The sequence below is a fragment of the Rhincodon typus genome, chromosome 26, assembly GCF_021869965.1.
Source record: "Rhincodon typus isolate 14 chromosome 26, sRhiTyp1.1, whole genome shotgun sequence".
Lineage (NCBI taxonomy): Eukaryota > Metazoa > Chordata > Chondrichthyes > Orectolobiformes > Rhincodontidae > Rhincodon > Rhincodon typus.
Window position 1 is genome coordinate 8,233,992 of NC_063357.1, and position 13,532 is coordinate 8,247,523.

Below are 13,532 nucleotides of genomic sequence, written 5' to 3' on the forward strand. Positions count from 1 at the left end.
CACACACACACATACACACAAACCAGTCAGTTTTCTGAATTTTCCACTTCATAACTTGTAATATGTTTCACTGTTTCAAGTAAACTGACATTCATTGCCAGAGGAATTGAGTTTTAAAGCAGGGAGGTTATATTGCAAAAAAAAACATTGCTGGAAAATCTCAGCAGGTCTGGCAGAACTGGGTTCTGAGGAAGCGTCACCGGACCCGAAACGTTAACTCTAATTTTTCCTTCACAGATGCTGCCAGACCTGCTGAGCTTTTCCAGCAACTTCTGTTTTTGTTCCTGATTTACAGCGTCCACAGTTCTTTCAGTTTTTATTTAGGTTATGTTGCAGGTGTATAAGGTGCTGGTGAGGCCACAGTTTTGGTCTCTTTACTTAAGGATGTACTGGCATTGGAGGGGGTGCAGAGGAGGTTCACTAGGTTGATTCCAGAGTTGATAGGGTTGGTTTATGAGGAGAGACTGAATAGACTGGGATTATTTTCATTGGAATTTAGAAGAATGGAGGGGGATCTTATAGAAACATATAACATTATGAAGGGAATAGATAAGATAGAAACAGGGAGTTTGTTTCCATTGGCTGGTGAAACTGGAAGAGGGGGCATAGCCTCAAAATAAGGAGGAGCAGATTTAGGACTGAGTTGAGGAGGAACTTCTTCACCCAAAGGATTGTGAATCTGTGGAATTCCCTGCCCAGTGAAGCTGTTGAGGCTTCCTAGTTGAATGTTTTTAAAGCAAAGGTAGTTGGATTTTTGAACAGTAAAGGAATTAAGGTTTACAGTGAGCAGGCAGGTAAGTGGCGCTGAGGCCATGAAAAGATCAGCCATGATCTTAGTGAATGGTGGAGCAGGCTCAAGGGGCTGGATGGCCCACACCTGCTCCTAGTTCTTCTGTTCTTATAACCCACAGGGTTAATCAACCCCTGATGAGTGATTGATTATTGGATCAATAACATGTGAATGCTGTCGGCTGACTATCAGATGAGTCAGAAGTTTTTGGGTTCAATCTGAGTGTGGGGCTTAAACAAAATATTTAGCCTGGAACTCCAGATGAATGTTGAGAGAGTTGGAGGTACCACCATTAAGACATTAAACCAAAGCACAGTGCGCTGACTAAGTCTGATTTTAAAGGTCCGATAGTGCAACTTTGAAGCAGAATTGTAGTTCTCCCTAGCACTCTGAAGGATCTTATTGAACACCTGAAACAGATTATCTGGTCACTTATCTCACTGTCATTTGTGGGATATCATAGCACATTTAAAATGCAGGCCCTGTTGTCGAGAACATGGCAACTAATTTGCACTCTGCAAACGTGATAATGATGAGAGAATCTGTTTCCATGATGTTGTTTGAGAGGCAGATATTGACCAGGATGCCAGAATACTCCCCTCTTCCTTTCCAGAATTCTCCTTTTTCAGACAGTTGTTCATTTTATGAACTCCTTGCCACAGAGAGCTGTGGGGGCGGAGTCCTTGTGGATATTCGTGGCTGAGACAGATTCTTGATCAGTCGGGGAATCAAGGATTATGGGGAAATGCAGGAAAGTGGACGTTAGGAATGTCAGATCAGCCATGATCCTGTTGAATGGCAAAGCATGCTGGAGGAGCCGAATGGCCACCTCCTGTTCCTATTTCTTATGGTCTTATGGGATCACTTCCATCCAGCTGAGTGGTAAGACGGGGCCTCTTAAGATCTGGTCTGGAAAACAGCGCCTCTGACAGAGTAGCACTCCCTTAGCACTGCAGTTGTTGGCTGATCTCATTGTGCTCACTTGATTTAATATTGAGTTCAACTCCTTCAGATTGTGAACCCACTCCCCTTCCTTTTAATTTTACTTGTTACATTCTCTGTCACCGTGTTGTCTGTCTCCGCCCCCACCCCAGTAGGAGGTAACACAGTGTGGAGCTGGAGGAACGCAGCAGGCCAGGCAGCTTCAGAGGAGCAGGAAAGCTGACGTTTCGGGTCAGGACTCTTCTTCAGAAAAACCCCCAGCCCGGTAGGACTGTCTTCCATTCTGGCAGTTACTCGCACCATTGTTCTGCCATTCTCACTTTCCAATCACTTAATCTGCACTATCAACATCCTTTCTCCCCCAGCACTCCATTTCCCCCCACCCCCAACTATAGCATAAATGCCTGCCCCCTCCACACCTCACATCAGCCCGAATGAAGGGTCACCCGGACTCGAAACATGAGCTTGCTCTCTCTCCGTGGATGCTCCCTGACACGGTGCGATTGCCAGTATTCATTGTTTTTAGTACAGATTCCAGCATCTGCAGTAATTTGCTCCTTCATTGTGTTCACATCCTGGAGTGGGGTTTCGAAGCCATAACCTTTTGACTCAAAGGCAAGAGCAAAACCCACTCAGCCAAAGCTGACGCATAAGTCAGCCTTTGCTCGTCATTTTTCTTAAACAGAGCCACTAAATCCTCAGCACCTATCATCCATCTTGATAGGATTATGGTAAGTCTGTGCTGTAAAAAATGCTTAATAACTCCTGACTGTTCTGCATGTGGTTTTGAAACATAGTTTCTCAGTTTGGAAGCTTACGAGTTTAACTTTGCCAAGGGGACGGAGCTGTCTAAAGATGAAGTGCTCCAGATTTTGCCTTCTCTCAGTACGATCAGAGACTGACCAGTAAAAGGCTGATTTTCCTTTGGACTTATAGCCTGCTGTGTATTTCAAGGCATTTATAACAGAGACCACATTTCAAAAACACTTCATTGGCCGCATCCTCAGGTTGTGAAATTCCCTACATCAATGTGAGTTCTTTTAACCAGAAGGTTTTAGTTAACGTGCATGAGTAAACACTGCTCCAACCGTTCACCACACGCCTGCCCCCTTCTGGCGTATCAGAGTCACAGACCTATTAATCCGCAATTTTTCTGGCATTTACAAGGGCACTTATTGCCCGTCCCTAATTGCAGCTTAGTAAGTGGTGCTGAGCTGCTTTTGTGAATGCAACTGAATGGTTTGCTGAGAGCAAACAGAGGGCTATGAGCAATCAATCATATTTCTGTGGTTCTGAAATCAAGTACAGGCCAGGCAGGATAACGTAGCCAGCAGGAAACATAGCAGCCAGTTTATGTACAGCAAGTGTTAATGAACTACATGGAAAACTAGAAGATATTGAACTGTTTGGACACTTTCTGGATTAGAAAGAGGTTCTTCCAAGGAGAAAAGAACTTCTCATTTCCTGGATATGAGGTCAACAGGTTAATGTGGGCAAAAAGTCAAGGAAAGCAGCCTAGTCAAACCTTTAGGGAGATAACAGGTTGCCTTTAATTGCTGGAAAAAATACTGGACTACTGCTGATGGTTGCCTAGCAATGTTTTCTGGTCTTCAGTTCTGCTTCATCAACCTAAGGAATCAGATAGAAGAAAAACTTTGAAAGCCACAGTAAGACTGAAAGGCTTTCTCACCTTCTCCTAGTTGAAGTAATTGGGGACCTGAGCAAAATTTACACATCTCAGTATTTTGAATATGTTATAAACCCTGAAGTTTGACCTCTTTCCAAAGACTTGGAACCAACTTCATTTCCATCCAAAGCGAAACTTGTTTGGAAGATCTTCTAGCAATCTACACCTGTCAACAATTCAGTTTTTGTCAACAAGAAGCCTGAAGGACCATGAGAACTCATTAAACTCTGTCATTTGTGTTCAGACCATTGGGGCCAATAAGAGTGTCTTACCTTTTGAAGCCTTTTTTAAAAACATTATCTCAGCACTGACTTTGTTATCTTTGTATGTGTGTGCGTGCGCGCGCGTGTGTGTGTGTTGCATGTGTGTGTGGTGTGCATGTGTGCATTTGTGTGTTTTGTGCATTTGTGTGTTGTGCGTGTGTTGAGTGTGTGTTTGTGTGTTGCATGTGTGTGTGGTACGCGTGTGTGCATTTGTGTGTTGTGTGCATGTGCGCGTGCGTGCGCATGCACATCTGTTTTGGGGATTGAAAAGAAATAAAGTTCCAATTGTGGATTATAGCCGAGATGTATTTCTAAAACCAAGAAATGTGTTGAAAGCCTTGTTTATTCTGGATAACAGCGCCAGTAGGAAAACAGTTAGCCCTGTCGGTGATTAAGTCAAAATAAGGTAAAGGGCCATAGTCTTACAAAGACCATAGGGCTGTTCTGTCATTGGAGAGAGGCAACTGGTGGTGGTTTAACCTGAGGGTCACCACACTTCAGGTGAGGGGAGAGGTTGAGAAGGAGAGTCCTTCATGGTAACACCAGCTGGTGTGGGCATTGGACCCACGCTGTTGGCATCGCTGTGCATAGCGAGCCAGCCGTTCAGTGAACTGAGCTAACTAGCTAATGGTTCAATCAGTGAAGTAATGGGGCTTGACTGGCTGTGCATTCCACCCGTCCCAGCCATAACAACCTCACCTCTCAAACTTCATGATTCAGAGAGGGGAGCACACTCCCTGCTGACCCAGGATGACATCTACAACAACAACAACTGCTCCCAGGGGATCTCAAATTCACCCCCACCATTGTGCTTATCACCCCCTTGTTTGTGAATGGCAATCAATATTGCATCCTTTTGAAAGTTTGAACCATTGTGCACTGGATGTGTTTGAATTACAGATGTGTACTTGTACTTCAAATTATTGTAGTTCTAATTGTCAGACTGGAAGAGAATATGCCAGCAAACTTTTAATGGTCACTTAAAGTTGATTTGCAATCCTGTCTGAGTTTGATTTATAGCAGCAGCAGTGATGGTGACGTGTTTTAAACAGAATCCTGTAGTCACTCTGGTGTTAAATCATTTCGGCTGTGAGAGGCGTGACTAAACAGAGAATTCACTTTGTATCGGGAGCTGTCACTGCTCTAATGAGGTTTCAGTGGGATTGACTTCAGTCTTGTTCATCTGCTGTGCATATTTACTCAACCAATGTTTTGGCTCTGGCCTGTTAGTTTTACATACGTCTCTAACATTAACACTAGCGTATTAAATTATATTATGAGAACACCCACCCCCGCCTAGCTCCCTGTGCCATCTCCATCCCTCTCTCATTCCATTTAATGCTGGAGTGATGAACAGTTCATCAAACAAAGTGAAATGAGAAGAAGTGCAACTCTTTGTATCTTTACAGGATCCAGCGAATGTAAGTACATAAAAATTCAAAGAACTGCAGATGCTGGAAATCAGAAACAAAAAAACAGAAATTGCTGGGAAAACTCAGCAGGTCTGGCAGCATCTGTGGAGAGAGAAAGCAGAGTTAACATTTCAGGTCCAGTAACCCTTCCTCAGAACATGTTTCAAGAAACTGTTGGTACTATAACCTCTCATTCCCCAGTAGTGGTATTTCATAGAATCCCTGCAGTATGTAAGCAGGCCATTTGGCCCATCCAGTGCACACTGACCCGATGCAGGAAACTGGAGCACCCGGAGGAAACCCACGCAGACACGGGGAGAATGTGCAAACTCCACACAGACAATCACCAGAGGCTGGAATTGAACCCGGGTCCCTGGCGCTGTGAGGCAGCAGTGCTAACCACTGAGCCACTGAGCTGTCCCATGGTCACTTTTTAATTTTTTTTAGCTTTTATTTTCTAGAAGCATTTTTTAAAAATTCGAGTTCTCTGTCAGTTTCTCCCTCACCCTTCCCCCTTCAATTCTTGTCTCAGTGTCTCCCCCACTGACTGGCAATGTAGCAGAGGATGGGACTGTAGTAGTGGTTCCTGAGCTTTAAGACCTTGCAGTGTTAACTGTCTTAATCATCTGTGTTTCACCAGTCTGGTACCAGGATTGCATGGGTTCAGTTGTTAGGACTGGACCTAGAACGGTTCCAGCACAAAAGTAGGCCATTGGGCCCATCATTCTGACTCTTTTCACAAGAGCGATTCACCTGGTTCTTTGCTCCTGCTTTCTTTCCCCTGTACCCTTGAACCCTGGTCCAAGTCCCTCCTTGTGTAAAAATGTTTGCCCACATTGCTGCTTGCGCTAGTTGCATGAAATCACTCGCACCAATTCTCAATTCCTCCACCGATGGAGACCAGTTTCACCCGTTACCCCTCTCTGTTGGGGAAGCCTAGAACAAGGAGGGATTGCCTTAAAATGATCCCAGCCATTTGGGTGTGATATGAGGAAGCATCTCTTCACGTGAATCGGGCTCTCTCTCTCTCTCTCTCCTATAAAACTGTTGAGGCAGCAAGAGAGGGTGAGGGTTAGGCTGGGGATCAAGAGAAACGTTCTAAACGAAGACTGATACTTGGTGAAATTTGGAAGAAGAGTCATTCTGGATTTGAAACATTAACTCTGTATCTCTTTCTGCAGATGCTTCAGGACTAGAGGAGTTTCACCAGCAATTTCTGTTCTTATTCTATGGATAGGCACATGGAGGATAGTAAAATGTAGGGTATGCAGGGTAGTTTGATCTTAGTAGGATAATAGGTCAGCACAACATCATGGGCCGAAGGGCCTGTATTGTGCTGTACTGTTCTATGTTCCTATTTCCGTCACCTTTAGTATTTTGCTTTCAGTACCAATACATTTTTGTTGTGTAAACTGATGAAGGAAGGTAAAGGGATTTAGCATATAGATCATCATGACATCTCAAGAGGCTGAATGACCTCCTGGTTCTATATGAGAAATTATTGTCATGTTTTTAAGATTGCCAAACCAATCTACTGTGAAATCGATGTAAATAATGTATGTATTTGCCTAATGTGAGTCCCACACACATTCTCTGTGCACACCCAATTCCAAGTATCTAATCCCAATAAGTTTCTGTGCAGAATGTTGGGATTCTGGGGCTTGTGGTATCTCCAGTGATGTACAGCTTAGGGAACGTGCTCTGGTTCAGTGTGCAAACCCACCAAGCATTCACCAACTTTGTGCAACTTGTCCAGCTCAGACCACCCTAGGTGGCACACAGGAAGGTTCACCGTTCTGAATCCCAGCAGAGACTAATCAGCCATTGTCAACCGTTTTGTAATTGTCATATCGAGTCCATTCCAAGGTGTGCCTCTTAAATCAGGATCAGTTCCAGTCCCCGAGAACCCAGAGAGAAGGAGCAGGCAAAGACCATTCGGCCTGTCAAGCCTTGCTCCGCCATTCAATGCAATTGCAGCTGATCTTCCACTTAAACTCTGTTTTTCACCTTGAGAGACCAAACATCCATTTCCCCCCCCAGCCTTAAACTGATTCAGTGAAGGAACATGTATAGCCGTCTGGGGGAAAGAATTCCTATGATTTTGTTAGGATTTTGTTTTTATTCTCTTGTGGGATGTGGGCGTTGCTGGCTGCGCCCGCCATTTATTGCCTGTCCCTAGTTGCCCTTGAGAAGGTGGTGGTGAGCTGCCTTCTTGAACCGCTGCAGTCCTCCTGCTGTAGATAGAACTCATCTCCCAATCTCCTTAACTCCAAACAATATAGACCCAGTTTGCTCAATCTCTCATCATTGGACAGCCTCCTCATCCCAGAGATCAACATAATCATCTTACACTGGTTCCCCTCCAAAGCACATCTACGCTTCCTTAATTGTAAGAGCCATGAAATGGAGATGCTGGTCTTGCATTGGGGTGGTCAAGGTCAAAAATCACACGACGCCAGGTTATAGTCTAACAGGTTTATTTGAAGTCGAGACTCAGAAAGCTTGTGTCTTCAAATAAGCCTGTTGGACTACAACTTGGTGTTGCGTGATTTTTAACTACAAGAGAGCAAAACTGCTCACAGTACGCCAGAGGTGAGCCACATCTCCTATCAGCAAGAGTGTTACTCAGGAATCCTTTACCTCCTCAAGCAGGGAAACCTGACAGTCTGAAAGAAAGTGAGATCCTGGAGAGCCAGTTCACAACAGGATGATCCAGCTAATACACTTTGAGATCAGTTGCACAGGTTATAGCATTCATGATCCCCAATTGGGATTTGATTACAGCATCCAGATGCGTAAAAGGACTTGTATAAGATGCACCAAGCCATTTGGAGGAATGTGATGATCTTGACTGATTATTGGGTCAACATTGAGCAGAAACACCAAATAATCACTGATGTTTTGCTTTAAATGCAGGCATTCCGACTCTCCTTATCCTGGACCAGGAGGGGAAGATAGTCACACGCCAGGGGAGGCCAGCGGTGCTCAATGACATAGATTGCAAAGAATTTCCGTGGCATCCAAAACCAGTATTAGAGCTGACAGAGTCAAGTGCCTTACAGCTGAACGAGAGGCCAAGCCTTGTTCTGTTTGTAGGTATGCAATGTTAGTCACGTTGCTCCCTCTGCACTTGTATGTATGTGTATATCTCTTTCTTCCTCACTCACTCTTTCTCCCTCGCTGTCTTTCTCCTGCGCTCTCTCCCTCACTCTCCCTTTCTCATCCCCTTCACTGTTTCTCCCTTGCTCTCTCTCTTTCCCTCTCACTATCATTGCCCCTCACACTCTCTTTCTCTCTCATTCTTTCTTTCTCCTTCATTCTGTCTGTCTCTCTCCCTCACACACTCTCTCTCCCCCTCACACTCTCTTTCTCCCTCATTCTCTTTCTCCCTCACTGTCTTTTTCTCTCACTTTCTTTCTCCCTGGTGCTCTCTTTCTCCCTTGCTCTCTCTTTGACCCTCAATCTCTCTCTTTTTTTACCTCGCTCTCTCTCTCCCTTTCTTTTCCACCCTCCCTCTCTCTGTTTCTCCCTCACTCTCTCCCTCGTACTTTCTCCCTCTCTCTCTTTTTCTCTCTCTCACCCCTTTCTCTCTCTGTCTGTCTCACACACGTGCGTGTGTATACATGTCTGTGTTAGCACATATGTGTTAACGCATATGTACATAAATTATGGAACATTTTAAAACCTGAGTGCAACCGGTTGAAAAAGGCTGAGCAACCCAGCTGATGGTTTTCCAAGATCACTTGTGTCCCTTAGAAACATGGGACAAAATTTTAAAAAGATTTACACAGAGGAGGAGGCTATTAGCCTCATACCTTCGAGCTGGTTGAGAAATTGCAATCCATCTGAATCCCAAATGTCAGCTCTTGGTGAGCTACAGCATTCCAAGTGGTTTATTTTAATGTGCAACACGGATTTCTGCTTTCACCAACTCTTCAGGGAGTGGGTCCCACCAAGCCCCAACACCCTCTAGTGAAAAACATACTCCACAGCTTCTTCACTCCTCCCCCCAACCCCCTACAAATTGCTTCAAAACTACAGCCCCAGGTTATTGCCCTGTTTCTAACAGAACCATGTCCTTGTTGGCCCAATCATCCAGGCTGTTCATAATTCTATACACTCACATTAAGGAAAAGGTCCCACATGAAAGATTAATAAAGAGAATGAGCATGTGGGATAGGGAGTAATATACTGGCTCAGGTTGATGGTTGGCTATTGGAAAGAGGATAGAATGCAAACTAACTAGTTATTTTCAGGTTGGAAGGCTGTGACCATTGGGATACCTTCAGGATCAAGACCTGTACTGTTCACAATCTTTGCAGATTTCCAATAAATTGCCCACCACCAAACGTTACATGACTGGTTCTAATTAGAGTCATCGAGATGTACAGCAAGGAAACACACCCTACGGTCCAACTCGTCCATGCCGATCAGATATCCTAAACTCATCTGGCCCATTTTGCCAGCTTTTGGCCCATATCCCTCTAAACCCTTCCCATTCATGTAACCATCCAGATGCCTTTTAAATGTTGTAATTGTACCAGCCTCCACCACTTCCTCTGGCAGCTTATTCCATACACGCACGACCCTCTGTGTGAAAAAGTTGTCCCTTAAGTCCCTTTTAAATCTTACCCCCTCTCACCTTGAACCTATGCCCTCTAGTTTTGGTCTCCCCTACCCTGGGAAAAAGACCTTGGCTATTCACCCTATCCATGACCTTTGTAAACCTCTATAAGGTCACCCCTCAGCCCCGATCCTCCAGAGTCAATCTCCGACGCTCCGTTGTCCCCTACATAATCCTCCGTTATTGTTTCCCTTCATGGTCCACAATATATTTCATCCAGACCTAGTGACATCTCCACTTTTGAGGATGCTAAGCATTTTAATATGTCTCACCCTCACTATGTTTATCCCATCCAATATTACACACGCCTCCTCTTTAAATACAACATCTGCTTTGTCCTTCTCCATTGGGAAAACTGACAAAAAATAATCACTAAGAACCATGGCCACTCTTTCACTTTCACAAACAACTATCCTGACCATTGCCTTAGTTACACTCTTGTTGTCCTTGCATTAAACCATATTTGGGTTTTCCTTGCCATTAATTTTTTTTCTCAATCCCCTTTCTAATTGTCTAAATTCTTTCCAATTTCGCCTCTGCACTTTCTATACTCTTGTGATTTCCTGTGCTACTAAAATTTTGGCACGAGCCTGAACTTTTTTCTTTCGTTTTATTCTGCTCTGTACAGTCTTTGATATTTGTGAAGTTCAGTCTTTCTGGGAACAAATTTGTTCTGACCTCTTCCTATCTCCCACTGCTCTGATGTTGTTTTCCCTTCAAGTAGCTGTTCCCAGTCCACTTTTGCCAAAGCACATTCCCAGTTTACTAAAATTGCCTTTAATTTCCCAAGTGCAAATTTTGACTCCCGATCTCTCCTTATCCTTCTCTGAAAATTCCCAAAATCCAGCTGATTTATGACCACTGTCCCTGAGTGGTTCTCCCAGTGATGAACCTTCCATCTCCCAGATGCATTCCCTAAAAGTGAATCCTGTCTTATTGCCATTTAATTGTATATCAGACCCCAGGGCTGATTGGCTTGACCTCCCTGATAATGAAAAGAAAGAAAAGCTTGCTAGTGGATGCTCAACATTCAGTTACATTTTCTTGTAGGAAGGGACTACTGCCTCACAGCACCAGGGACCTGGGTTCAATTCCACCCTTGGGTGACTGTGTGGGGTTTGCACATTCTCCACGTCTGTGTGGGTTTCCTACAGGTGCTCCGGTTTCCTCCCACAGTCCAAAGATGTGCAGGCTCAGTGGGTTGGCCATGCTAAATTACCCATAGTGTTCAGGGATGTGAGGATTAGGTGGGTTTATAGGGGATGGGTCTGGATGGGATGCTCTGAGGGTCAGTGTGGACTTGTTGGGCCTAAGGGCCTGTTTCCACACTGTAGGGAGTCTATGATTCTATGAGACTTTTGATGGAGTTTTCTGTTTGCATGTGAAAATGGTTGGAGAGTGCATAGCACCAAGACAGGCCTGTTCGTGCACCATATGCTTTGTATTTTTTTTAGTCAGGCCACACACTTGATGAGATATTTTGTGCGAGTTTCAGGAGGTGTCGATTGAGGACCACCCAGCCTCAATTCCATCCTCTGCCTCCACCTACTTTCCAGACTGCTGCTTCAGGTGTCTTCGTGGCCTTGCTTTCGCACCCTTGAGCGATGCTCCTTGTATTTTTCCCTAGAGCCTCGCTCCTGTGTCTTGCTGGATTCCAGTCGAAGCCATGTCCCTCTCATGGCCTTGACCTGCCCTGAGTTATTGCCTTTGATTTGTGCTTGATCTTGGTTTAATTTTGCTTGCTGCCTTCAACATCCTTCTGCCCCCGTGTCTAACGTTCAGTTTTGCTCAGATACCGTTGTCGACCACCAAGAAACTTAACTCTTTGTAACCTGAAAATAAACAGATGGAGGTGCTCGTTATTGGGATCACAAGGTCACATCTTAGCCTCTGATGCCCAAGGAAAAAAATCCCCGGCCTATTCAATCTCTGGCTGTAACTCAAACCCTCCAATCCTGGCAACATCCTTTTAAATATTTTCTGAACCCTCTCAAGTTTCACAACATTTTTCCTGTAGCAGGGAGACCAGAATTGAATGCAGTATTCCAAAAGTGGCCTAACCAATGTCCCGTACAGCCACAATATGGCCTCCCAACTTCCATACCCAGATCACTGACCAATAAAGACAAGCGTACCTAACACCTTCTTCACTACCCTGTCTACCTGCAACTCCACCTTCAAGGAACTATGATTTGAGGCTACTCTGAATTTCTGTTGTATTTTCTATCTCTCCGGTAGGTACTGGGATCAGTGCCAAAAGCGAGAGTCAGTGTAACTATGTAGATTTTGCTCAGAAACACCTGACTATGTGAAAGTAAACGGTTGTACTGGAAGTGGGAAGTGTAGAGCAGTAGTTATCAATTATCTTCAGTGCAGCCAAAGGCCTTTCCGCCCATCTGGACTATGCTAGCATTTGTGCTAGACGTAAGCCTCCTCCCACCCTACTTCACCTCATCCAATTAGCATTCAGTTTGGTCTGCAAAAATCTTTGTCTTTTTCATAGCTATACAATCAGCCTACCCGAGAGACAGAAAACACAAAAGAAATTCAGACCAGGAATACTCGCCTCAAATCATAGTTCCTTGAAGGTGGAGTTGCAGGTAGACAGGGTAGTGAAGAAGGTGTTAGGTACGCTTGTCTTTATTGGTCAGTGATCTGGGTATGGAAGTTGGGAGGCCATATTGTGGCTGTACGGGACATTGGTTAGGCCACTTTTGGAATACTGCATTCAATTCTGGTCTTCCTGCTACAGGAAAAATGTTGTGAAACTTGAGAGGGTTCAGAAAATATTTAAAAGGATGTTGCCAGGTTTGGAGGGTTTGAATTATAGTGAGAGATTGAATAGGCTGGGGATTTTTTTCCTTGGGCATCAGAGGCTAAGAGGTGACCTTGTAGAAACTTATAAAATCATGAGAGGCATGGATAGGGTCTTTTCCTCAGGGTAGGGGAGTCCAAAATGAGAGGGCATAGGTTTAAGGTGAGAGGGGAAAGATTTAAAAGGGACCTAAGGGACAACATTTTCACACAGAGGGCGGTGCGTGTATGGAATGAGATGCCAGAGGAAGTGGTGTAAGTGTCTACAATTACAACATTTAAAAGTCATCTGGATGGGTATATGAATAGGAAGGGTTTAGAGGGAATGGGCCAAATATTGGCACATGGGACTAGATTAATTTAGGATATCTGGTCGGCATGGACGAGTTGGACCGAAGAGTCATTCCTGCGCTGTACATCTCTGTGACTCAAAATCGAATGGGACCAGCACAATGTGAATAGGCTACTCACACACTCTTTCTTTTAATTTTGTATTCTGACCCCTGTTAACGTGACTCTGAAATTTGAGGGTTAGCAAGCACCAAAGGATCTTTCTGGCCATTCTTTTGAAAGAAAGATGCCAGTATAAAAGTCCACCAACTTGGCCAGAAGGTCCAGGTTCAAGTCCCTCTGCCACAGAGATGTCCAAGCAGGTTGACTGAAATACTTTAAAAATCCTCAAATGGATTAATTATTTGGCTATTAACTATTTTATTTTATTAATTTTTATCTTATTAATTATTTGGCCTTACCTATTTGGCTGACTGCAAACATCTTTTGAGGTTGTTTTGTTTCTGGAAGGAACTTTCACACCTCCGCGATACAAAATGATGAAACAAAAGCTAAAGCTCTGTCAAGTAGCGCACAAATTTGTTCTGTACTTAAAGTGATGATTGCCCAGTCTGCAGTGGAAGTTTTTGGGCTCGGACACTCAGTGCAATGATCAATACCGACCTCTGTGTCCCTGGACTAGGAAGGCAGGAATTTAACCAGGCACACC

The 13,532-nt window shown here is 44.3% G+C and overlaps 1 protein-coding gene across 2 annotated transcripts in view; it reads left to right on the plus strand.

Moving 5' to 3' along the window:
* nxn (nucleoredoxin) overlaps positions 1–13,532 on the plus strand; it is a 185,276-nt gene that overhangs the window by 147,818 nt on the left and 23,926 nt on the right. For both annotated transcript variants that reach the window (XM_048612648.1, XM_048612647.1), the window contains exon 6: positions 8,011–8,190. In XM_048612648.1, coding sequence (XP_048468605.1) covers positions 8,011–8,190 — 180 coding nt within the window. The remainder of the gene's footprint in view (positions 1–8,010; positions 8,191–13,532) is intronic.